Source organism: Nicotiana tabacum, chromosome 9, assembly GCF_000715075.1.
Source record: "Nicotiana tabacum cultivar K326 chromosome 9, ASM71507v2, whole genome shotgun sequence".
NCBI lineage: Eukaryota > Viridiplantae > Streptophyta > Magnoliopsida > Solanales > Solanaceae > Nicotiana > Nicotiana tabacum.
The window spans coordinates 6,699,632-6,726,767 of NC_134088.1; the positions used below are offsets into that span (position 1 = coordinate 6,699,632).

The following is a 27,136-nucleotide window of genomic DNA, read 5'->3' on the forward strand; positions in this document are numbered from 1 at the left end:
GAAAGACCATCCTCACTTGGTAAAAGTAATTACCATTATAACCTTATGTGTATAAATATCTACTTTTTATCCAAATATAAAAAAAAAATTAAAATTTTGGACTATCCAAAAAATGGAAAAGAAGTAAAAAAAAAATAATAACCAACCATCTTGAATTTCATCAATTTTATTAGCAGATAGACCTTGAGTTAATGTAATTTTCAGGTTAACTGGAGCTCATGAACTAATCTAGCATGTCAAATTAAGCATAGATTACTTTGACGCCATCAAAATTTTCATCTTGTGACGACGTACTCATCCTCTTCTTTATTTATTTATTTTGATAGTATTTATTCATTAAATTCTAAAAAGGTCATAATTCATATTTTATATAGGAATTCATTAATAGGACGGTACATCAGTTTTTTAAATAATAATGTCAGTGATTCTGTTAGCCACTTCTATTATCTTTTGTATCTTAACCATTCGTGTGTTTCTTTAAATTAAATTATATAAATTATTTTAAAAAAAATAAGATAATAAAAAATGAGAGAATGAACAAAAAGAAAAAAAATTATAAAGTTGAAAGGACTATAAATAATGTGATAATTGCATAGGTCAAATTATAACCATACACATTTGAAGAAAAACATATGAAGGTGAGAGAAAGCTTTTCAACTCTCTCAAAATGGATATTTCTAATATTACTATTGAAATTGAAACTATAAGTACTATAAATAGAGTCTTCCTCTATATTTTAGAAGACAATGATAAAGGTTAAAATGGTCATTCCACATATGGGAGTGCTCATAGCAATGTCACCATCAAATACTTTATATAAAAAGGAAAAGTTGGACAACAAAAAAAAAAAGAACAAAAAATAAAAATAAAGCTCTCTGTTGCAGAAAACCTTTACTTCTTTCTCTCTTTCCTCTTTTCATTTTCCTCTCCTCACTCACTCACACACACACACACACACACACACAGAGTTGGTGCTCGTCGGAATCCGCCATGGACGAAGAAAACGAGAGCTCCAAAGCAGCCGGAGCCGAGAAATCAAATCTAGAAGAAAACAAAAACGATAACTCCTCCGTACACGACGGCGGAGTACTCGATGATGGTGGTGGTGAACGTAAGGAGAGTGGAATTGAGAGTTTACGAGAACTAAAGGTGGAAATTTCGGTATCAGAAAACCTAGCTCCTACTGCTCACTCATCCGTACAACAAATTGAGAGTGATGTGCAATCCAAATTCGATACTGACTCCTCTTCCTCTCACCAACTTTCTGGTACTGTTTCCAATTTTGTATAATTCGTTCTTTTTTCGCTCTCTTTGCTTTTTTTAATTTGTGAAAAGAACTACTTGTAGTATGTTTATTAGCTCATGTTTGGTTTCTACGATCAAAACTGTTACTTCTTCCAATTTATGTGATTTTATTTCGTGCTTAGCCTGTCTTGAAAAGAATGATCCATTTCTAAATCTAAAACGTAAAATTCCCAGTTTATCTGTAATGATAAGCTTTTATAGCCATCATGATATATTTAAGGCCACGAATTTCAAAAGTTGTATGATCACAATTGTTATGATGTACTTAAAGAGCGCAAGTTCCAAAAGTTTTATTTTCTTTCCTAACTCCGTGTCAGTCAAGCGAGTTCACATGAATGAAGAAAGGGAGTATTTTTATACATTTGATTTTTTCTTTTTTCTTTTTTCTTATATAATTGTATGTAATTTTTTTATTTTTATTTTTTTGTATGTGTCTGTAATTATTGTATTGAATAATCTGACAGAAGTACCAGTGGAATATGCACTGCCACCATTTGAACCAGCCAAAGAAATCAAGGTTTGCTTTCTTGCTTTTACTTGATATTTATTGGTTTGGCATTGTTTTCAGTTTATCTGGAGATTTCGAGATTCGGGAGATCTTTGATCGGATTCGCCGTGGTAGCATACATTTTTTAATTTTAATGTTTTAGTTTTTGGTCACTAGATCTCGCTGCTTTTGTCTACTAGATGTGCATAAAGAAAAATAGAGGATATGTACGTGGATTATTAGGATGATAAGGATACGGAGGATAGACTCTGCTAAAGCTGAAACTTAAATGTCAGTTTATGGTAGAGCCAAAAATTTCTGCAAGGTAACGCGCTGAGATCTCTTGAGGTTAATGTGGTAAATAGGATGCATGATTATCGGTTTTATATAAGATCCCTTGCACATGTCATGGTTGCATATACAAAGTTATTCTTGTGTAGCAAGCTGCAGAATAGTTTTGCCTTAAAAGATCAAGTTAGGAAGGAGTTGAAAATGGAGTAGAACGACGTTATAGTTAATACCTCTTTTTCTTGATGGTTGATATTGGGAAGTGTAAGTAGGTGATGGGAAGCCAGTAGTCCACGAAAGGGATTCCAGTGAGAAGTGGAAAAATTGTTAGTAGGATCCTCTATTGACCACTCTGTGCTTCTCTGTTTCCATATGTGGAAAAATAATGTTTTTAACATTTTTTGTGCTTCTCGCTCTCTTTGAAATAGTGAAATACACTTTCTTTGCCACCTTAGCACTTAGGGGGTTTGTTTCAAACAAGTCCAGGTGGGTAATAAGATCGCCACAAAGGTGGGACTAGTGGGCCATAGGTTTGGGGTGGGGGACTATTTTCCCTTTTTGTACTAAACCAAATCAAACCAAATATTGTTTTTTTTTTCCTTTTCAATTTAACACTAACTGAATCAAATCAAAGTTACATGTCGCCTTTTTTGTTGTTTTCGGTTGGATTTTCTGATTTTTGTTGAACACCCTACTTGCTACTGTGAGAAATGGCTCGTTCACGATTAAATTTGTTATCATGTTGAAGTATGTTAATAGTATCTCTCGGAAAATGTTAAATTGCCTGAGAGGAGGGACCTAGATTTATTTATTTATACTTACAATTTAACTCTCTTACCCAAGAATCATCTAATAAACATTTTGCTTTACCCAGTTGTCTCAATCCTTTCTAAGTACAGTAATGTTTTATTCTCATTTACTCTCTGTTCTTATTCTCCCGCTTTTCCTAGTGAAAGGTGAAGCTCATATTTTTACTCATCTTTTTGGCTCTTGAATACATTACCCCCAACATCTTTTTATCTCTCTAATTTATTTAGCATTAGTGGTGCTTCGTCATTTATTTATCAACTCTTATATTCAGGACTCTACATGCTTTGATTTGTAGTTCTCCCCTGAAATTGAAATCAAACGGAAAAGTCAATGGTTCTTATTGTTAACAAAGTATTCTCTTAATTAACACGAACATCTAAGGGTCTGGCCTAGTGGGAATGAAGTGAGCGAAAACCTTGAAGACAAGATTCAAATCCCAGCAGAAATAAAAAATGCTTGGTCATTAAGTGCTGGATTTTTCAACTGATTAAGCTTCAGAGTAGGGACTTACTGGTTAAAACAGGTCATGTGGTTGAGACATCCAGTATAATTTCAGTAAAATGATCCAGACAACAACAACAACAACAACCCAGTGTAATCCCACAAGTGGAGTCTGGGGAGGGTAGGATGTAAGCAGCCTTACCCCTACCCTGGAAGGGCTGAGAGACTGTTTCCGATTGACCCTCTGCTAAAGAAAGGGTGGAAGAAGCACTTATAGCAAGTAATATCAATATAAGGTATTTAGAAAACAAAACCCAAGCAAGCAAAAGAGAGTATGAAAGAAGCACTAATAGTCAGTAATAACAACACAAGATATGAAATGATAACAAACTAAGGGCGTATGGAAGGCAAGTAACAACAGTGCAAAATATGTGGTAATAGCCAACTAAGAATAAACGGGATACCAAACTACACTAATACTATTGAACTAAGGAAGATACAGGTAAATGCTCGACTACCTACTAACCTTCTACCCTAATTCTCAACCTACACACCCTCCTATCAAGGGCCATGTCCTCGGTTAGCTCCAGCTGTGCCATGTCCTTCCTGATCACCTCTCTCCAAGACTTCTTTGTCCTACCTCTACCTTTTCTCTTAACCCCCAAGGCCAATTTTACACACCTCTTGACTGGGGCATCTGTGCTTCTCCACGTGCCCGAACCATCTTAGTCTTGCTTCATGCTTCTTTTCCTCCACAGGGGCCACTCTCACCTTGTCCCAAATAATTTCATTCCTAATTTTATCTAACCTAGTATGTCCACACATCCATCTCAATATTCTCATTTCAGCTACTTTCATCTGCTGGACATGGGGGTTCTTGACTGGCCAGCATTCTTCCCCATACAACATAGTCGGTCTGACCACTACCTTGTAGAACTTACCTTTAAGTCTCAAAAGCACATTCTTACATTTAAGTCTCAATATGATGAAGGAAAATGGTCAAAATTATAAAGCAAGTTTAGAATTTATATAAGTCGGAAGTGTCATCATGATTCAAGATTGCTTCCCATGGTAGCTTGGAATCGCATCTCTCAATAAAACTGCTTTCTTGTTTCCGGAGCTTGGGATGACAATTGAAATCATTTGAATGATTGTACGTGTACTTGAGAACCTCCAAAACTGAATGTAATCCATAATTTCTCTAGTTGCAAAAATATTATCATGTGATGTTATAAATGAAAATAGTCAAATTACTTCTGTGGGTTCGTAATATATTTAGCATTCCGGAGTATCTGATTTTCTATTTTTCTGTTTATAGTGTTATACTTTTACTGAAAAGCCAAATGTTGGAACTGGATATGTATGTTTGTGGGATGGGGTGACATGAAATGAATCATTTCATGTTGTATGCAGGATAAAATTAGTGTTACCAGGCCTGAAACTTTGAGTGCTCAAGTACAAACAGAACATCAGCAACGCATGCCTGATGAAGCATCCTCATTGGAGCGGTCCCCTACATCTGTTACACCGGCCATTTCATCAGTGTCGAGCCCAACTCTAGCAGAAAGACATTTGTCAGCAGTAGTAAATGGTAGTACAGGAGAAGTGGCTAAGCGGAGTTCCGATGCCAAGGTTCTACCTATTGTGCCAGTCCTGAAGACACCATCCCGTGATGGGTACAATTGGCGGAAGTATGGTCAAAAGCAAGTTAAAATTCCTCAAGGTTCTCGAAGTTATTACCGATGCACTCATTCTGAGTGTTGCGCCAAGAAGATTGAGTGCTCTGATCACACTAATCGTGTGATGGAGATTATCTATAGAAGTCAACACAATCATGATCCACCCCCGAGAGTAAATTGCTCAAAGGAAAGCAAGCCCGTAGTATTGCCTACACCTGCTAATGACAACCGTATGATAGCTTGTCCAAATAGAAGTTTTAATGAGACCGTGCCGTCCTCTTTAAAAGAAAATTTACAAGAAACTTCACCAATTGCTGAGAAGGCAAATCAGGATTCTTGTGGGTCTGATACTGACACTGAAATCACTATTAAAGAGGAGCACAGTGATGAACCTGAACAAAAGAAGAGGCAAGTTCTCTCTTGTATGTAATTTAGTTATTATCATTGATCCGGCTTTCATCTTACAGATGTTCAAAACCATAGTATTGATCACAAAAACTCACCTATGGTTTCCAGGTTGAAGAAAAGTGACGCAAGTTCTGAATCTGTTTCTAGACCTGGAAAGAAACCCAAACTTGTGGTGCATGCTGCTTGTGATGTAGGAATCTCAAGTGATGGCTATAGATGGCGCAAGTATGGACAAAAAATGGTGAAGGGAAATCCCCACCCAAGGTACTATATTTTTTCATGCTTTACACTTGATAAATCGTTTTCGTTCTGCCAAAAAGACTGATGCCACATTGATGTATTCCTTGACTCATACTTGATTTTATTGATGGATGAACGCGCTATTATGATGCACCCTATCCTGCTTCTTAAAGACGAGTGCTATTCTTCTTGCACCTTGTTCTGTTTTGTTAGAATCCTTAGGCATTCTTCGTGTAATAATTTCCTTCACGTTTTCCATTTTAAGTTAGAAATTTGGGTTCTTTATATGCAACATCAATTTGGTCTTTTGTTAAAGGAAGTTGAAATGCCGAGCCTTGAGTCAAACAAAGAAAAATAACTTGTCAAATGGTATATTCTAGCTTGATAGCATCTCTTATGGGTAGACAATTAAGGAGATGGCGTTGTCATTCACCTGTAAACCTAAAAAGAACAACTGGGTTTATTCCTATATCTATTCGTATTCCATTATCTAAAAACTGAATATATTACCTGTTTTTATCTACTTGACAGTCAACTCATTGTTGGTCAAAGTTGTGCTTCATTTATCTTCCTTGGCTTTCCTGTACTATTTTAAGTTGTTTATCGGATAACTTTTAGGAACTACTATCGCTGTACATCAGCTGGATGTCCGGTTCGGAAGCACATTGAGAGAGCTGTAGATAGCACAAGTGCATTGATAATAACATATAAGGGAGTACACGATCATGACATGCCCGTACCAAAAAAGCGTCAAAGTCCACCGAGTGCACCTCTTATTGCTGCTGCTGCCTCTGCTTCCTTGACCAATCTGCACGCTAAGAAACCTGAACTGCTACAGCATCAAAAATCGACCACACAATGGTCCGTGGATAAAGAAGGTGCGTTAACAGGTGAGAAGTTGGACCTTGGAGGAGAAAAGGCAATGGAGTCGGCTCGAACTCTGTTGAGTATTGGATTTGAAATAAAGCCTTGCTGAAATTTTAGCTGATTTGATTTTTATCGCCTTTTTTTCCCTTGCATTTATTTAGTTTTCCATCATAGGGCTTTCTTGTAGAAATAAGAAGCATGTACTTTTTTTAGTCTTACAGTTTATCAATAGGTTGAGTCGATTGGTTGTAGTTGTCCAATATAGATAGTTTATACTCTGGTTATGTACATTATTGAGGATCAAACTAATTTAAATAGAACTTAGAGAAAATATCTTCATATGTTTGTCCATCTCCAACAATCATTTGCTTCTCATTTACCATTTCAAGAATTAAGGGGCCAACCTACAGTTTGGAAATTGGCAGAACACTATGAGCAAGAGCTGCATGGTTAGACAACTCTGGGAGTTTTTCTCAATAACCAAGAAATCTCACACGAGTTAATAGCGGGGCACGTGAACAAATAGCCATTCTCAAGGATCCTATTTAGAGATTAGCCGGGGTATTTTTGTCTTAAAAATTTGAAATTCAGGATGCTCCGGCTAATTCTTAAAATAGCAACCCTTTAGAGTAGCTACCTGGTGTCATTTCTACTTAATAGCAGCCATGCGCCTAATTGACACTTTATGTGTTTCGTCCCACCACACAGATAAGTCCCGACATATAGATGCATATTTAATTCCAGGTACAATAATAACAGGATGCCTTACTTTCTGTTTTCCCAGACTCAGAAAAGATGTTTAAGATTGTAGCATTTTAAGTTGTAATAATAACATTACACACTGTACACAACAAAAGTTACCACTACTTAACTCAATTTTCATCTAGTAATAATAATCTACAAATCTAAGAATCTATAATGCAGAGGAATCGACGTTGTTTCTGTACACGACCAGTTCTGCTACTAAATCTGTGTGAGCTTAGATGATAACCAGATGTTACAAGTAAGCTCTGAATTACAACAACAACAACCACCCAGTTGAATTCCACAAGTGGGGCCTGGAGAGGTAGTGTGTACGCAGACCTTACCCCTATTCTGTGAAGGTAGAAAGGTTGTTTCTGATAGACCAAGTAAGCTCTGAATTGTCTCATTAAAACACACAATGGCTCAATCAAGCCAATGAGAAACTCAGTTCATCGATCGATCTGCACATCTCTGCTTCAACGGCTTCATTGGCTTTTTTTTTTGAATTGGTAACTATTGTATATATTATAAATATCAGTACATAGGTTGCACTGAAAACCAAATTTACATTGAGAGAATTTGTAGATATTCTAATTTGAGACCTAGCAAGCTCTTAGTATGTCTATGATTGTCAATGTATCTTCTGTGTACATCTGTTTGCACCAAAAACAAAATAGAAGAATACAATTGAGTTTGATCTTCTGCAGTGGATTGCTTCTGTCTTCAAAACATCTAGTGTTCCTTTCCCTCCAGACTGTCCACCAAATACAAGCCGGAACAGTCCTCCATCTATCTCTGCTAGTTGCTTCAGCTCCAGCTTCTTCCCAGCTATAAAGGACATCTTTAATCCTGTATGACATTGACCATGAAATACCCCTAAGACTAATAAAGATTTTCCATAGTTGGTCTGTAATCTTGCAATGTAGAAACAAATGGTTGACAGTTTCTGCATTTTCCCCACACAGAAAACATCTTGAACACAGAGAAATTCCCCTTTTTATGAGATTATCCTGGGTTAAAACCGCCTCCTTTGCTAGTAGCCAAGTGAAGCAAGCTACCTTGTATGGAATCTTTGTTTTCCATATATGTTTCCAAGGCCATGTGTCTACCTGTTGATTATTATGATTCAAAATCTTATATGCATCCTTCACTCGGTAAACCCCTCTGTTGTGCCTCTTCCACCATATTGAATCCAACCCTTCCTGTAATCCTGTAAATGCTTCCAGCTCTTTGTAGAGGTCAGTTAATCTTGTTATCTCCCAGTCATTCAGCTGTCTTCTTAGAGCTATTTCTCATCCTTGACAACTCCTCATATCAGCTACTGTGTTATGCTGGTTTTGTGCTAAACCGAACATATCTGGGTATCTTTCCTTTAAGCTTCCAATTCCTAACCAGTTATCATTCCAAAATGATGTGTTCCTTCCTTTGTTCACTCTTATGGAGGAGTGATTCTTCATTATTGGCCAAAGTTCTGATGGATTTCCACACACTTACTCCATATGATGTTCTGACTATTTTTGACACCCAGTTGTTTTCTTCACCATACTTTGCTTTGATCACTTTGGCCCATAAAGATTGGGGTTCTTTGGAGTACTTCCATAACCATTTAATTCTAAAAGCCTTGCTTTGGTTCTTCAAATTCCTTATCCCCAATCCGCCTTGTTTTTTATCCATTGTTAGCGTCTTCCAATTGACTAAATGGAAGATCTTTTTCTCCTTATTGCCTTGCCAAAGGAATGTTCTTCGAAGTTTGTCCAATCTCTGTAAAATGCCTGCTGGAATTGGGAACAAAGACATCATATAAGTAGGTAGTGAGTCTAATACTGAGTTGATTAGAACTAGCCTACCCCCCAATGATAGGTATTGCGATTTCCATCTTGACAACTTCTTCTCACACTTTTCTATGACTGAATTCCAGATTTCTTTTGATTTGGATCTTGCACCAAGAGGCATCCCAAGGTAAACAGTTGGTAGGGACCCAACTTCTCCTCCCAATATCTGAGTCAGTTGCCCCATGTTGTTAACTTCATTAATGGGAAAAATATTGCTCTTTCTCCAGTTAATGTGTAATCCTGATACTCCCTCAAATAAAACTAAAATGATCCTTAAGAATCTAAGTTGGTCTTTGTCAGCATCACAGAAGACTAGAGTATCATCAGCATATTGGAGATGTGTGATCTCTAGATTGTTAGTCCCACTCCTGTTTACCTCAAATCCTTTAACCCAACCACTGACTTTAGCCGTTTTGATCATGTTGTTCAATCCTTCCATGGCTATGATGAATAGAAAGGGAGATAAAGGATCACCTTGTCTGAGACCTCTGTGTGAGTGAAAATAACCTTTAGGACTTCCATTTATAAGAATGGAGAATTTCACAGTAGATATGCAAAATTTCATCCATCTAATCCATTTTTGCCCAAAACCCATTTGTTCTAACATTCTTAGTAGGAAGCTCCAGTTCACATGATCATAGGCCTTCTCGATATCCAATTTGCATAAGATTCCAGGTTCTTTCTTTTTTATTCTTGAATCCACAGCTTCATTGGCAATCATCACTGCATCAATTATTTGCCTTCCTTTGATGAACGCCATTTGTTGAGCATCGACAATTTTCCCAACCACCCTCTTAAGTCTTTCAGTTAAGACTTTTGAGAGCAGTTTGTAAAAGCTCCCTATCAGACTGATCGGTCTGAAATCTCTCAATTCTTTCGCACCTGTCTTCTTTGGAATCAAAGCTATATATGTTGCATTGAAGCTTTTCTCAAACATCTCCTGTGAATGGAAGTTGTTAAAAGCCGCCATGATATCTTCCTTCAAAATGTCTCAACACTTTCTGAAAAAACCCATTGTGTATCCATCTGGATCTGGAGCTTTGTCACTTGCACACATCTTCAGATTGCTCAACACTTCTTGTTCCTCAAAGTTAGTCTGTAAAGACTCCCTTTCTGATTCAGAAATGCTTGAACTATTTTCGAAATTGACTGTTGGTCTCCACTGTTCAGGTTCTGTGTATAGCTCCTTGTAGAATTCAATGATCTCGTTCTCTATTCTTTCTGGATCCTCGACTACTTCATGTCGAATCATTATTTGGTCAATGTTGTTGTTTCTCTTGCGTGCATTTGCAGTCCGATGGAAAAATTTTGTATTCCTATCCCCTTCTTTGAGCCACAAAGCTCTTGATTTTTGTCTCCATGTCATTTCTTCATTCTTGAGTTGCACCTCAATCTCCATTAGAGTAGCTGCTTTCCTGACTGATTCCTTCTCTGTCAACGCTCTTAGTTGTTGCGTTGTCTCAAAATCTGCTAGTTGACTTAGCAATTTTGATTTTTGCAGTCCCAAATTGCCTTCGTAACTTCTGTTCCATCCTTTTAGCTTGCCCTTGAGAGCTTTTAGCTTGCAAGCTAAAATGTAATCAGGTCTTCCTGAGAATTCAAAAGATCCCCACCACTCTCTAATTCTGTCCTCAAAACCTTCCACATTCAGCCACCAATTTTCAAACTTAAAGTATGATTTAGCTTGTTCCCACGCACCACAGTATAGAGCCACCGGTGAATGGTCCGAAATCAACCTTTGTTGGATAGTTTACTTGATGTTTCTGAACCTTACATCTCATTCTTCTGAAATGAGAAATCTATCAATTCTTGAAGCCGCTGTATGATTGTCCCCTTTGAACCAAGTATAGTTTCCTCCTTCAAGTCGAAGGTCTATCAACTCCATATCTTCTATAAAATCCGAGAACTCCACCATCGCTCTGGACCTCCTTGAACCTTCCCGTTTTTCAGAAGGGTACCTTGTAACGTTAAAATCGCCACAAACCGCCCAAGGACCTTCCATCAATCCCCTCACTGCACCAATTTCTCTCCATACTTTTTTCCTTTCTATTCTACAATTTGGAGCATACACTCCTGTTATGTGACATTGAAAATTCTGTAAAAGAGCGTCAAACTTGCACGTCAAAGTGTATGCACCAGTCTGTAACACCTCCCCTTTCCATACTCTGCAATCCCATAACAACAAAATCCCCCCTCTCGTGCCGCTAGCTTCTAAACTTGCATACCTCACCCATCTACCACCCCATATTTGCCTGACTATTTCCTCGATATCCCCCTCGACTTTTGTTTCTTGAATGCATATAATGTCTGCCCTCCAATTCTGCACTTGATTTTTTATTATCTCCCTTTTCTTCTTATCGTTTAATCCCCTTACATTCCAGGAAATTACTTTGATCATCATATAGAAATGATTGATAGATCTCTTCCCCTACTCCTTTTCCCGTCACTCTTGAATTTGACATCGAAAGAAGTTAACCCTTTTAATTCCAGTGATCCTTTGAATCTTTGTTTCTTCACCTCCAACTCTGTCTCCACCCTTCTTACCTGTCTGCAGCTGTCAATTTGCATTAACAATTCCAGTGCTTCTTCTTCATGTCCTTGGAAATCTACTCCAAACATTTTCCCCAATTTGATCATATTTTGGTGGACCTATATTGTTGCATCCATGTCTTTATCCAATAATGGATTGTGTTGCTGAACTGCTATAGGATTCACCTCCTCGATTTCCCACTCTTGGATAGAGCTAAATTGCATTAGATGTTCCAAAGCACTTCCCACATGATCATTCCCCATCTTTGAGTTTATGCTTTGCTCCCCTTCCTTCTGTTCCAGTCTTGCTAAATCTACTCCACCTTCTGGCTGACTGCAACTGATAAGTGTTTCCTTTTGCATACTTTCAAGATTCACATTAGTGGTTTGATCCCCTGGAGAGGACTCTTTTGCCCCTGAGTAAGAAGGTCCTCCCATTTCCTCGATATAAAGCTTCAGCCCAGTATCATCAGAAAACTCACACGAGAGGTCATTAAAAATGACTTGTGCAGCCATATCGGGGTCATAGGATTTCAGCTTGATTTTTGACACTTTACTACTCTGATTCATCGAAGTTGAACCTTGTGTAAATTGTCCACTTGCCTTTCCTTTACACGTGTTTAGCTCATACCGTGTCTTTCTTTCAGCCCAGATTGGGATGAAAAATTTGGTACCGTCTCTTTCAATCCCAACCTCATTGGGAGTCTTCCTGCCATCACCAGCAATTTTGATTCTTGCCCACTTAAGATGGTTTTTGAGATCAGTTTCTTCTTCTGTAGCTAACCATCCCCCACAGAGATCTCCTATTTCTTTGAAGATCTTTTGTGACCATAGATGTAAAGGAATCCCCATGGCTCTAATCCAGCATGTTTCCTCAATTTGTGAGTTTGGAAAGCAACCGGCAGTATGATTCCACCATTCCAGATGAAGCTTGAACTTTTTCCATCTCCATTCTCCTTGCACAATCTGCTATGCCATGAATCTGTTTGGAAATTCAAAAAGAAACATGTTTCCTGTCATTTCATATATGTTTACTCCATATGCTTTGCTCCATGAAGCACTAGCCCATCGCCTTATGTCTGCTAAAGTGGGTCTCTCATTGATTTCTTTCCCAAAAGACCCGATAATGCATCTTTTTAGTAAGTCTGTGTCCTCTCCTCCAGTAGGTTCCATAACAGAGATTTCCCCATTGTTCGCGTTGACCCTTGCCTCTCGAAGTGTATTGGACTGCCATTTACTCTCCTTAACTGCTTGGGCATAAGAGAGATTTTCCACAGTGTTTCTGGATGGTACTATGGAATTCAGCCTGGTGGTCTGATAAATGAATCTTTCTATCTTAGCTGCTATGTCTTTCCAGCCAGAGTTCAGAGTTACCTCTGGGAGTATTATCACTGACCTCCCTTCTCCCTTCAATGACAGAATACTCATATATCTTCCATGAGCGTTAAATTTCCTGGTACAGAAATGTTCTGTCATTTGCTCCTTGTACTTCCATCTCTTCACTAGATTGTTTTGATCTGTCGAGGCTTCTTTAAGTGCAAAGCAGATCCATTCCATTGCCTTTCTGCCCATGGATGATCTTCTCATCATGTTGCGACTTCTCTCAACCCATTCAAACCATGTGTCTTTGTTAGAGTTCCAACTGGTGATGTCGAAAGATTTGAATCCTGCGTTGAAATATATCATGTTGTCTCCCATATTGTACTAACCAGCTGCTCAGTTTATGAAATTTAAAGGTTGTTTGGAAATTATCACAGTGAGCTAGAAAGCTCGGAAATAAAGAGGAACAGGAACCAGAAATCTGGACAGAGAAGGGTTCCTGCCACCGGAAAAAATAAAAGTTTTCGGAATTCAGAAATGGTTGTATGGTTGTGGTCGGAATTCCCCAGTGATTGTGCTGTCCAAAAGAAATTTTTTTGAAAAGTGGTCGGAATTGTGCTCACGCGACGGCGCGTGGCAATTTTCTTGCCGGAGACTGGCTGCGCGTGGGGGCGCATGAGGGGTATTTTATCGGAGCTACTTTCAGAGGGGTGGTCAGAACTTGATCGGCGTGCTAATGGTGTTTATGGATTCTCAGAATTCCTTGTTCTCAGGCTCCTCGGGGAGTGTGCCTGAGAGCTTAAGAAAGAAGAGAGAGAAAGTTTTTTAACTGTAACGGCTTCATTGGCTTTTGCTACCTCAGTATTATTATCTTCATTTAGATCCTTCTGTTTTACTTCAGTAGCTGCCACACAGTCCTGAAATCTGAAGCAGCTAATAAGATGGTCATTTGTTATGCCAGCAACCTGCATGAAGGAATAAACAACAGTGGGTCCCACGCCCCGGAAACCTCTCCGAACCAGGTCTTTACTAATCACGTCCGCTTTTGAGGTCTTTACCGGAACTTGACGAGGATATCGGAATCTGCCAACTATTGGCTTGTAGTTCACAAAGCTCCAGATATACTTGTCAAATGACCCAAATTCATCTATGATCTGATACAAGCAAAACATGCACAAATTTAGTTGCAATAACTACTGAAATATTTTAACAGCTAGAAGTTTTTGACTCTATAACAGTTTTATTAGCCATTGTACCTCTAAATTAGTTAGTACACGAGTGCATATATAGTCGAGGTAGGTATTTACAAAAGCTAACTGAATAAAGAGCAACAGACTGGGGCGGAGGTAGTGTATTGTTTACGGATTTGGACGAGTCCAGTAGATTTTGCTTACATCCTATTTTTGTATTAAGAAATCCATTAAATATGTTGGTTGCACGTAGTGTCTTTGTTTTTTCTTCTTGTTGTTATTATAGAGCAGAAGAGAGGAGAGAAGAACTAAGTTACTGTTAGTTTATCCTACCTTAAGCTATGTTGCACGGATTCTCCAAAATACTGCCGTACTCGTGTCGGATCCTCCAAAAATACACTACTTTAGGAGGATCTTACATGCATCCGGTGATATTTTCGGAGAGTCCGAGTATAGCCTATAACATGAATAGTTTAAAGCAAGGAATTATCAACGCGAGTACCTGAATATGTCTTTTGCTAAGAATGGAAGGCCAAGTGAGTTCAGCCAAAGCTCCACAAAGAACAAGGAGTTCAAAAAATCTCCTGAACTAATACAACAAGAATTAGCATCTGTATTTTGTGAAGGATGCTCTGAACAAAAATCTAGAAACTTACTTGTCATCATGTACTGGAATTCCCCATTCTTCATCGTGGAAATTTGCGTATGATGGATCTGATTGAAAAGAGCAGTATAAGAAGTTGAAAGTTCAAGGGTCCTACATAAGAGGTAATATACATCGTGTAAGCTATACTTTAGGCTACAAATATATTCCCCAAATATTGGTTATCTAGCTCTTCGCAACCAAGCCAATATTTCTCCTCAGTGATGTTCGAGCCGTGGAGACCCCACTTGGTGGGATTATACTGGGTAGTTGTTGTTGTTGTTGATGTTCGAGCCGTGGAATCAGCCACTAATGTTTGCATTAGGGTAGGCTGTCTACATCACATCCTTTAGGGTGCGACCCTTCTCTCTACCCTACGTGAACGCGGGATGCTTTGTGCACCAGGCTGCCTTTTTTATGTTCTTTGAGAAGTAGAAATTGATTGATTTTTCAGGACAAGAGACACTACAAATAAAATAACTAGAGAAACCGCTATATGGCACTTTTCTTGTAGGTGCCGACTATAACGCCTCTTTTCTCACACAAGAAAAGTTTGAATGAAGTTCAGAAATTGAAAAGAACTCTGTTTGGAACTTGTAACTTATTCTAATATTTCACCTAATATTAGTTGCTGCTATAGATACCTCAGTACATGTTAAAATGCAAAATTCAGATTTCAGAACTATGTTTCAGTACTTAAAAGGTTGAGAGAGATTACATATTGTCTCCTGTTATAGCTTTGGGAGAAAGTAATCGACATGTTAACGTTAACCAATCGATTATACAACCCTAGAAACCTTAAACTCCCTTCAGTTCTTGAAGGGTAAGTTCTGATGTGGTTTCAAGTCATAAAAAGATTTGTACTTCTCTACACTTCAGTTCTCTCTATGAATGAACCTTCTAATATAAGGAATTCCTAACTACCACAAAAGGCAGTGCCGGTGCAAGAAGCATCCCGCGTTCACATAGGGTCCGGAGAAGGGCCGCACCCCCGAGGTGTAAGGTAGGCATCTTACCTTAATCCAAGCATTAGTGATTGATTTCACGGCTCGAAACCCGTGACTTATAGGTCACAGGGAGACTGTTGCTCCAAAGATTGGCCTAACTACCACGAAAACATATAATCAGAAGCATCTGAAAAATCAAAATCTGGATCTTCTAAATGGAAGAATCAAGAAAATACCAGTATTAGGAGTCACCCAAGTACACCTTTTCTTTGATTGCAAACCTTCAGGCGAAGAATCTGATACATCGTCCGAGATAATGCTTTTAGACTTCGATGGAAATTGCTTCCTCCTACAAGGAGTAGTACTACGGGTTCTATAGATTCTTCCAGTTGAAGCTCTACTATGAAATGAATCAGTAGAAGCATCAGAAGAACATGAATCACTGAGCGACATATTTGAATGCAATAACAAGTCTTGTCGCTGAAGTATTTTAGGAACTTTGACAGATAGCAATAAAGGTGATAATCGACGACCATTCTCATCCTCCTCTACCTCAACTTCCTCAGTAGATTCCTCTTCCTTTTCCGCCTTTCTAATAGGCTTTGAAACTGGTTTTCTTGAACCAAGTGACCTCTGTGCCTTATCTCAGCTGGTCCAAAGATTTGCCTTACTTCTGTATCAGCCACATTCATTGACCTTATTCTTGAAACCCCCGACATTTTATGCAAACTTCCCTTATTCCTTCACCAATTTCAACTTTAACCCTCCGAATCCTCGAGATTTTCCCACACCTACCTCCTTTCTGCAGCACAGAGATTCTCAACATCACTAAGCAAAACCCCTGAGATCTTAGTAAACCACCACACCCTCCTTACAGACTCGATTCATATTGCCGACCCCAACTTTGATTGGGACCGAGGCATAGTAGTAGTTGTTGTACAGACAACTGGAAAACCCCAACAAAATTACACTTCACACAACTTTGAATCTTATCCAGAAAGTAAAATATCACTTATATAACCATTTCAGCACCAGAATTCCAAGATTGGCATAACACAAACCTCCTTGCACAAAGCCATAAATACTAGACCTTAAACCCAAAATCTCTGAAATGACAATTCAACTACTGACACTGAAATTATCACAATAGGAAAACTCATAAATCTCAAGAAAAGGCTGACCCAACATCATAAACATCTCAAATCACAATTTTTTTCCAATCAAAGGTTCAAACTTTAAACCCCATGAAATTAAACACTCAAGATATCATTAAAATTCTAATGCACATGAAAATCTCATCCACATTGACAAACCAAGATTGAAGTTCCCATATTTTCATACATACATATATTAAAAAGAACTAAACTTTGTTATAGAAAATGTATAAAAGACATCTTTGGCCTTTGTATGTGTGTGTGTGATTTCATAGTAGGAAAACTCAAAATCTCAAGAAAAGGCTGACCCAACATCACAAACATCTCAAATTACAATTTTTTTTCCAACCAGAGATTCAAACTTTAAGCCTCGTTAAACTAATGCTCAAATACACACTAAAATCTCATCCACCTTTGACTAAGGACTAGATTCAAGTTCCAAAATTTTCATACATACATATATTACATAAAAACTAAACTAATAATATAAAATGTAGCAAAAAACATAGTTCTAGCCTGTGAGCAAAGGCGGAACCAGGATTTCAAGCTTATGGGTTCGGGATTCTAGTCGTTTTAAGTTACTAGGTTCTACATTAATAATTTATACATATTTAATGGATTTCTTAAAGCAAATATTATGTTCGAACTAAAGCCGACACTAAGGAAAACTCAAAATCTCAAGAAAAGGCTGACCCAACATAATAAACATCTCAATTTACAACCTTTTTTCAATCAAAGATTCAAACTTTGAACCCCGTAGAATCAAATATTCAACATAGTTATAAATATTCAAATGCACAAGAAAAATCTCATCCACCTTTGAATAAAGACAAGATTCAAGTTCCCATATTTTCAAACATACACATACTATAAAAGAACTAAACTTTATAATAAAAAATGTACCAAAAATACTGCATTTTCTCTTTCTTTTAGAAGCGAGGAGATGAACTGAGACTTTGTCTTTTTAAAACTTCATAATTCTATGAATGAAATGAAAAAGCTGACAGTATAAAGTGATACTCCATTAATCATCATGCTTTTCTTTTCTTCTCTTCTTTTCTTTTCTTGGTTTTACTTTCACTACTACTACTACTACATTTTCAGGCAAAGTTTAGAGGGAAAAGAAAATATTGGGAACATGTAAAGATTTGATTTTGAATTTGCTAATGGGAAAGAGAGCTTACTGTTTTTTTTTCTTGGAGTTGAAAGAGAGAGAAATGAATTGGAGGGGGTTCTTGTAGGTGTTGATTGCACACCGGAGAACTGGTTTTAGGACTGCTAAACCGGGTATGGTTGGACCGGAGGGTAACTTTGTCAACTTGCATTTTGTTAGTTGAAGGGGAGCCTTGGAGCAACGGTAAAATTATTTCTGCGTGACCTCGGGTTCGATTCGTGGAATCAGCCAATGATGTTTGCATCAGATCAGATTGTGTGCATCACACCTGCTTGGGATGTGCCCTTTTCCGGATTTTAAGGACCCTTAGTTGAAAAATTACACTTTATTTATAAATAAAATATTAGGTTTAAAAGTATATAACATATGTTGAATATCCGTAAAATTCTTCTCACTTCTTCCAAATTTAAATACCCTTAAGAAATTACTTGCTTCGTCATTGTACGAAGTCACTATATAAGATATTTGTTTGAAGAATGTTAGATAAAGAATGTTATGTTACGAATAGTTTGTACATTGGATACTACTTTGGATACTACATTGGATACTACATTGGATGCTACATTGGATGCTCATGTTGTGAATAACTTAAAGATTAAATTTCCTATTTTATGTCCATCATCTTTACTTTTTATGCCTATAAAAGGCCATGTAATTGCAATAAAAAATTACACCAAAGTGAAAGAAGAAAACACTTCTCCATTCTCTCTATCTCTTCTTGTTTACATTTTACTGCATTGCTTTTATTTTATAACACGTTATCAGCACGAAGCTCTAATTTTATTGTTAACTCCCGCTAAGTTGAGCCATATTTTATTAAGGTATGTACCATTATAATCATTTTATTTATGGCAGTACATATCATATGCTCATTGTTTGTAGATTACTTGTGCGCTTGAGCATCTTAAATAGTTTAAGTATATTGCAGTGATAAAATAACTATTTCCTACCGTGCTCAACTCTTAGAGGACCTCAAAGTCATCAAACTAGCTATGCACTAATGTCATACTTATAATATTCATGGACTCCCTAGATCAAAACATATCTTTAAGGCATTTTGAAGAACTGTGAGAAATAAATTGACAAGCAATAATTTTATAGTTTAATTACTTTATATTTATTGGAACATATAAATAATGTTAGTCACGTTCAGTTCTATTAACACATATATATCAATAATATAAAGTGAAATGAAACAAGTATGTAATTTCTACTTTATGGCAAGAATAAAATGAAATAGTAGATTGTTAACATGATATAGCTCTATTTTCATTTCTTTTACCTTAATCATTTTGTTTTCATTAATTGTTTATTATTATAATTATTTCTCTAACTTATTCATCTTTTATGATAGTTTTCACTATGTCAAATTTATCAAAACTTGAATTTGTGGCACTTGACATCACCGGGAGGAACTATTTATCATGGGTTCTTGATGCTGAAATTCACCTTGACGCTAAAGGTCTTGGAAATACTATTATACAAGGAAATGAAGCATCAAATCAGGATAAAGCGAAGGCCATGATTTTCCTTCGTCATCATCTACATGAAGGGTTAGAACTGAATATTTAACCGTAAAAGATCCACTTGAATTATGGATTAATTTGAAGGATCGATATGACCACCTAAAACTTACGGTATTACCGAAAGCTCGGTATGAGTGATACATTTAAGGTTGCAAGACTTTAAAACCGTAAGTGAGTATAATTCTGTTATATTTAAAGTAAGTTCTCTATTAAAATTATGTGGAGACACTATCACAGATGATGACTTATTGGAAAAAATATTTTCTACTTTTCACGCTTCAAATGTGGTACTACAACAACAATACCGTGAAAAAGGTTTTAAGAAATATTCTGAGTTAATCACATGCCTACTTGTGGCTGAGCAGAATAATACTCTATTAATGAAAAATCATGAAGCTCGTCCCACTGGGTCAGCTACATTTCCGGAAGAGAATGTTGTAGCAACATATGATAAGTTTAAAAGAAAATAAAATAATTACCGTGGTCGTGGACATGGTCGTAAACGTGGACGTGGTAGGGGCGAAACAATTATCGTCATTATGGTGGAAATAAATTGGAGAACAATAAGGGTTCTCAAATTAATCATTCAAAAGGTAAAACTAGTATGTGTCACCGATGTGATATGAGAGGTCATTGGGCACGCATTTGTCGTACGCCAGAACATTTTGTCAAACTTTATCAAGCCTCCCTCAAGAAAAAAGAAAATAATGTGGAGGCACACTTGACCTTTTAAAATAATGATGATGAAGCAGGTCCCTCAAATAAATATGATTCTAAGGCACATCTTGCATATAAAGATGATGATTTTGAAGGCCTAACAAATATTACTCATTTAGAAGTTGGGGACTTCTTTGAGGATATTGACTGAAGAACTAATCATCTTACTGGGGAATGAAGCTATAAAAGTTGTTATGTTTATGTTTGCAAACTAATCATCATACTGGGGAATGAAGCTATAAAAGTTGTTATGTTTATGTTTGCAACTAGTTTATTTTTCTTGAGTGTATTTTCCTAATGCATCATGTGTTGCTAGTTTCTACATTTCTAATGTATTTCTTAATGTTTTTTTCCTGCTTGTCTTTCATATTTCTTATGATGTATTATTTGTCTTTTTTATGAAGAATATGAAAATTTCCCAGTCTTCAGTTGGACTCAAGATTAATAAAGATGATATATGTCTTCTGGATAGTGCTACAATACACTATTTTAAAAGATAAGAGATATTTCTCTTATTTGGTAATGAAAGAAGCGAATGTTAATACAATATCCGGTAGTACAAGATTAATTGAAGGTTCTGGAAGAGCCAATTTATTACTACCAGGAGGAACAAATCTGGCTATTGATGAAGCACTATATTGTAGTAAATCTCAAAGAACTTATTAAGTTTCAAAGATATTCGCCAAAATGGTTATCATATTGAGACTACAAATGATGAAAAGATTGAATATCTTTATATTAGTACAATAATGTCCGGTAATAAATATGTGCTTGAAATGTTACCTACTCTTTCCTCCGGCTTATACTACACAAGTATTAGCAGGATTGAAACACATGTCGTAGTAAACGAGAAGTTTACTAATCAAGATAATTTTATTATTTGGCATGACCGGTTGGGCCATCCTGGTTCTAATATGATGCGTAAAATAATTGAGAATTCACATGGACATGTAATGAAGAATCAGAAGATTCTTCAATTTAAGGAATTCTCTTGTGCTGCGTGTTCTCAAGGAAAATTAATTATTAGACCATCAACTATTAAAGTTAGGATGGAATCCCCTGCATTTCTGGAACGTATACAGGGTGATATATGTGGGCCCATTCACCCTCCATGTGGACCATTCAAATATTATATGGTTTTGGTAGATGCATCTACAAGTTGGTCATATGTGTGCTTACTATCAACTCGCAATATGACATTTGCGAGATTGTTGGCTCAAATAATAAAGCTAAGAGCACAATTTCCAGATTATGCAATTAAGACAATTCGTCTTGATAATGCCGGTGAGTTTACATCCCAAGCCTTTAATGATTATTGTATTTCAACTGGGATAACAATTGAGCATCCGGTTGCTCATGTTCATACACAAAATGATCTAGTAGAATCATTGATCAAACGCCTCCAATTAATTGCTAGACCAATGCTTATGAGAACAAAACTTCCCATTTTAGTATGGGGTCATGCTATTTTGCACGCAGCAATACTTGTGCGGATAAGGCCCACAAGTTATCATAAAGTCTCCCCATTGCAATTGGCTTTTGGTCAGGAGCCAAATATTTCCCATCTTAGGATCTTTGGTTGTGCGATATATGTTCCAATTGCTCCACCACAACGCACAAAGATGGGTCCTCAAAGAAGGTTGGGGATATATGTTGGATATGAATCTCCTTCTATTATAAAATATCTAGAGCCGATGACTGGAGATTTATTTACGGCAAGATTTTCTGATTGCCATTTTAATGAATCAGTATATCCAACATTAGGGGGAGAAAATAAGCAGCTGAAAAAGAAGATAGATTGGAATGCATTATCATTGTCTCATTTAGATCCTCGAACAAATCAATGTGAACAAGAGGTTCAAAAGATTATTCATTTACAAAATATTGTAAATCAATTGTCAGATGCATTCACTAACCTACCAAGGGTGACTAAGTCACATATTCCAGCTGCTAATGCTCCAATTCGAATTGATATCCCGACAGAACAATTAATTAAAGCAAATGAGTCTAAGCCAAGCTTGAAACATGGTAGACCAATCGGTTCTAAAGATAAAAATCCTTGAAGAAGAAAAGGAGCAAGTGATCAAAGTGAACATAACACAGAGGTAGTGGCTCAAGAAGAGCCCCTAGACGTAACAAATGATAAGACCTTAGAGGAGGTCCAGGTACCTAAAAATAATGAAAATGAAGAGATATCAATAAGTTACATCTCAACCGGGAAAAGATGGAACCGAAATAATATTGTTATCGATAACATTTTTGCTTATAATGTTGTTGTTGAAATAATGCAACAAGATGAGGATCTTGAACCAAAATATGTCAATGAATATAGACAGAGAAATGATTGGCCAAAATGGAAAGACGCTATCCAGGCAGAGTTAACTTCACTTGGAAAACGTGAAGTCTTCGGACCCATAGTTCGAACACTTGAAGGCATAAAGCCAGTAGGGTATAAATGGGTTTTTGTGCGAAAACGAAATGATAAAAATAAAGTTGTTAGATATAAAGCACGACTTGTGGCACACGGGTTTTCCCAAAGGCCTGGAATTGATTATATGGAGACATATTCTCCTATAGTGGATGCTATCACCTTCAGGTATCTCATAAATATGGCAGTACAAGAAAAACTTGATATGCATCTAATGGATGTTGTTACAGCCTATTTGTATGGATCATTAGACGGCGAAATTTTTATGAAAGTACCTGAGGGTTTTAAAGTGCTAGAAGCATATAAAATTTTTTGAGAAACTTGTTCAATAAAGCTTCAGAAATCTTTATACGGATTGAAACAATCAGGACGTATGTGGTACAATCGCCTGAGTGAATACCTGTTGAAAGAAGGGTACAAGAATGATCCTATTTGTCCCTGTGTCTTTATAAAAAGGTCTAGATCTGAATTTGTTATAATCGCCGTGTATGTTGATGATTTAAATATCATTGGAACTCCTGGGGAGCTTCCAAAAACAGTAAACTGTTTGAAGAAAGAATTTGAAATGAAAGATCTTGGAAAGACAAAATTTTGTCTTTGTCTACAAATTGAGTATATGAAAGATGGAATATTTGCCCATCAATCGACATACACCGAAAAGATTTTAAAGCGATTCTATATGGATAAAGCACATCCATTGAGTACCCCGATGGTTGTGAGATCACTTGATATAAAGAAAGATCCATTCCGACCTCATGAAAATGATGAAGATCTTCTTGGTGTCGAAGTACCATATCTTAGTGCAATTGGGGCATTAATGTACCTTGCCAATAATTCCCGACCAAATATAGCTTTCTCAGTAAGCTTATTGGCAAGATTTAGTACTTCGCCAACACAAAGATACTGGAATGGTATTAAACATATATTCAGATACCTCCAAGGGACCATTGATATGGGTTTATTTTATTCAAATGAATCTAAGCCATCATTGATTGGTTATGCAGATGCAGGATATTTGTCTGATCTACACAAAGGTCGATCTCAGACAGGCTATTTATTTACAAGTGGAGGTACAGTCATATCATGGCGTTCGACAAAACAAACTATGGTTGCTACTTCTTCAAATCATGCAAAGATAATATCCATTCACGAAGCAAGTCGAGAATGCGTTTGGTTAAGATCTATAACTCAACACATTCAGCAAACATGTGGTCTTTCTTCGAAAGAGAATATTCCAACAATATTGTATTAAGACAATGTTGCATGCATAGCTCAATTGAAAGGAGGATATATCAAAGGAGATAGAACAAAACACATTTCACCGAAATTCTTTTTCACTCATGATCTTCAGAAGAATGGTGAAATAGATGTACAACAAGTTCGTTCAAGTGATAATTTGGCTGATCTGTTCACTAAGGCATTACCAACCTCAATATTTGAAAAGCTGATATATAAGATTGGAATGCATCGTCTTCGAGACATTAAGTGATTTTTCATCAGGGGGAGTCACTACACGCTGCACTCTTTTCCTTAACCAAGGTTTTGTCCCACTGGGTTTTCCTGGTAAGGTTTTTTCATGAGGCAGCAAGCAATGCATATTATAAATAACTGTGTACATCCCAATATTTTTTTTGTAAGTTTTTAATGAAGCACATTATCTTACATGGACATCCAAGGGGAAGTGTTATGAATAGTTTGTACATTGGATACTACATTGGATACTACATTGGATGCTACATTGGATGCCCATGTTGTGAATAACTTAAAGATTAAATTTCCTATTTTATGTCCATCATCTTTACTTTTTATGTCCATAAAAGATTATGTAATTGCTATGAAAAATTACACCAAAGTGAAAAAAGAAAACACTTTTCCATTCTCTCTATCTCTTCTTGTTTACATTTTACTGCATTGCTTTTATTTTAAAACATGTTAGACATTATCTATGGTTAGTGGCGTATGATTTGAAATTCGATCAATAATAAATATATCCCTCAATCGTTCTCCGTTTAATCTCAAGATATAACTCAATTTCTTTTCCTTTAATTTTCTTATTTCCTATTTACTATTTTAGGAGTTTTTGAAAGTAGAGCTTATTATTTCCTTTTAAATCTTATTTCCACTATACGCGGGGTTAACTTCTTTTCCTTTTATTTTCTTATTTCCTACTATTTAGGAGCTTTTGAAAGTAAAGCTTGGATAAGATTTTCTTTATTATTTCTTTATTAATTTTTTGAAGGACATGCATTCCTATATTTGTTCAAGCTAGACTTAAGAATCCCGCAGTTGTTTCCTCATTTTGACGCTTGTATCTAATCATCAATCTAATCCAACAATTTATTCACAGTATTCTATATTTGTCCTATATATGATAGTAGTAGATATTATTTTCTTTTTTTTCTTTGTAGGTATTTGCGTATTTTTCTTATGTCTAGTTTTCTCATTTTCCCCTTATTTAATTGTTGATTACACAAATTACCTACAATTACTTTTAAATACACCGGTAGAGTAATCATTATATAAAAATTAAACTCATGTTACATTTGTTCAAGGTTGAATCCTGCACTCAGTAGCGGAGCCAAAAGTGTTAATTGACAGAAATTATACTGTATAGATGGGTAATTTTTTATAAATATTTATATACTATATGTTGAATTCCCTTGACTTTTTCTTATGTTTACTTTTTAATATTTTGACCCCTTAATAAAAATTCACTTTTTCCACTTGCCTCCTTCTTTGACTCGTGTATCCAATCATAACTCTAATTAGGGGTAGAGCTAGACGCCGAAGTGTGGTTTTGCTGAACCAGCAACTTTGGTTCAAACTCTTAATTTGTCTTAGGAAATTTATTTAATATGTACAAAATATTAATTTAGAACTCGGTAACTTAAAAGTGCTTATTAAAGCACGTGTGAATATTTATGTATTAGTATAATTGTAGATGATACATAGTATAAATAGGGGTAGATACACTGTAGTAAATAATTTTTCAATTCATTGTATTTTTTTACAATTGTACAAAATGACTTCATTTTCTTTCTAATGAAATTGAGAAGAAACCTTCCAGAAGCTTCACCTCTTATGGCTCTCCTCAACCGCCATTAGAGCTCATCCAAGGTGAGCTTGTCTTCTTCATCTTCCTTACTATTTCGACATGGTATCAGAGCCATTGGCTCTTGATTCTAAGTTCAATCAGTCGTTTTTTCTTTCGATTCTTCAATAGTCTCTCGATTCTCTCTCTTCCTATGCGAACATCGAATTTCCTTCGATTCTTCAATTCGATCCTCGATAATCATGGGTGACAATGAGAACACGACGGATTCCACGAATCAGGCTCTAGATTCGACCAGTCCGATGTACATGCATCCCTCTGAGAGTGCTGGATCTATACTTGTATCAACGATTTCTGACGGATCAGGATATAGATCATGGAGAAGAGGAGTCCTAAGAGCTCTCTCGGTGAAGAATAAAGTAGGTTTCATAAAGGAAAAGTGCAGAAAGCCAGAACATCATGATCCTAATTACGATCAATGGGAACGTTGTGACGATATGGTCACATCGTGGATCATAAATTTTATTTCGAAGAATTTGGCGGATAGTCTACAGTACGTTAATGATGCTCAGGAACTTTGGAAGGAGCTTGAAAACAGATACGACCAGACGAATGGGGCAAAATTGTACCAATTGTAGAGGGAGATAAATAAACTGAGTCAAGGAACCCTAGACATCACGGGGTACTATACTAAGATGAAGAAACTTTGGAAAGAATTGAACACACTAAATGCACATGCCCAGTGCAAGTGCAATTGCACATGTGGTGCTAAAGCGAACATGCAGAAAGCAGAACAGGATAGAAGGTTGTTTCAATTCCTAATGGGACTAAACGAAGTCTATACTATAGTTAGGGGGAGCATTTTGATGATGAATCTGTTGCCCTCACTTTCACAAGCCTTTTCAATTCTCATCCAAGAGGAGAAACAAAGAGAGGTTAAACCAAACAATCAATTAGTGATGGAATCCACTGCCCTGAGTGCTAACAGATCGGGAGGAAATTATTTCAGGACAAACTTTGCTCAGCAAACGAATTTTGGAAACAATGCTGGATATGTGAACATCAATTAGCAAGGAAATAAAGCTGGAAACAACAACTACAGAGGAGGACACCTTGGGAATAGGCCACGACCCTTTTGTGACTATTGTAAGAGACAATGCCACACTAAGGAAAGGTGCTACAAGCTACATGGTTATCCCCAGGATGCAAGGCTCAATAAAGGGAAGAGAATTGATGCCAATGTACATGGAGGATAGGAAGACAGTGCTATTGAAGGTGTAGATGGAAGCAATGGTATATCACATGAACAAGACAGTACTATGCAAACTCTCACTAAGGAACAGTACAATCAACTA

At 36.7% G+C, this 27,136-nt stretch overlaps 4 protein-coding genes and 1 pseudogene across 4 annotated transcripts; 2 read left to right on the forward strand and 3 right to left on the reverse strand.

Annotated features, from left to right (window-relative positions):
* Positions 1–850: 850 nt before the first annotated feature.
* LOC107822949 (putative WRKY transcription factor 32) lies at positions 851–6,865 on the forward strand. Its single transcript, XM_016649535.2, has 5 exons — positions 851–1,267; positions 1,770–1,822; positions 4,745–5,418; positions 5,527–5,682; positions 6,277–6,865. Exons 1-5 carry the CDS (start codon positions 991–993, stop codon positions 6,632–6,634), a joined length of 1,518 nt encoding a protein of 505 aa, XP_016505021.1. The 5' UTR covers positions 851–990; the 3' UTR covers positions 6,635–6,865.
* A 410-nt stretch (positions 6,866–7,275) lies between these two features.
* Positions 7,276–18,106, reverse strand: LOC107816902 (uncharacterized; annotated as a pseudogene).
* Positions 10,093–10,882, reverse strand: LOC142163778 (uncharacterized). Its single transcript, XM_075220917.1, has 2 exons — positions 10,876–10,882; positions 10,093–10,739 (listed from the first exon to the last, which is right to left on the reverse strand). Exons 1-2 carry the CDS (start codon positions 10,880–10,882, stop codon positions 10,093–10,095), a joined length of 654 nt encoding a protein of 217 aa, XP_075077018.1.
* On the reverse strand, positions 10,879–11,720 carry LOC142163779 (uncharacterized). Its single transcript, XM_075220918.1, has 2 exons — positions 11,578–11,720; positions 10,879–11,470 (listed from the first exon to the last, which is right to left on the reverse strand). The coding sequence occupies exons 1-2, from the start codon at positions 11,718–11,720 to the stop codon at positions 10,879–10,881; spliced, it is 735 nt and encodes a 244-aa protein (XP_075077019.1).
* A 7,917-nt stretch (positions 18,107–26,023) lies between the features above and the next one.
* LOC142163780 (uncharacterized) lies at positions 26,024–26,419 on the forward strand. The gene has a single exon (XM_075220919.1). The coding sequence runs from the start codon at positions 26,024–26,026 to the stop codon at positions 26,417–26,419; it is 396 nt and encodes a 131-aa protein (XP_075077020.1).
* The last annotated feature ends 717 nt before the right edge of the window (positions 26,420–27,136 follow it).

Bases quoted from the DNA above. Each gene is read 5' to 3' on its own strand.
- LOC142163780 (XM_075220919.1), top strand. From the start codon at position 26,024: ATGGGTGACAATGAGAACACGACGGATTCCACGAATCAGGCTCTAGAT.
- LOC142163779 (XM_075220918.1), bottom strand. From the start codon at position 11,720: ATGTTTGGAGTAGATTTCCAAGGACATGAAGAAGAAGCACTGGAATTG. The intron at 11,471-11,577 runs GTTAACTTCTTT...CTGGAATGTAAG, and splicing joins GGATCACTGGAATTAAAAGG to GGGATTAAACGATAAGAAGA.
- LOC107822949 (XM_016649535.2), top strand. From the start codon at position 991: ATGGACGAAGAAAACGAGAGCTCCAAAGCAGCCGGAGCCGAGAAATCA. The intron at 1,268-1,769 runs GTACTGTTTCCA...ATAATCTGACAG, and splicing joins TTCCTCTCACCAACTTTCTG to AAGTACCAGTGGAATATGCA. The intron at 1,823-4,744 runs GTTTGCTTTCTT...TGTTGTATGCAG, and splicing joins AACCAGCCAAAGAAATCAAG to GATAAAATTAGTGTTACCAG.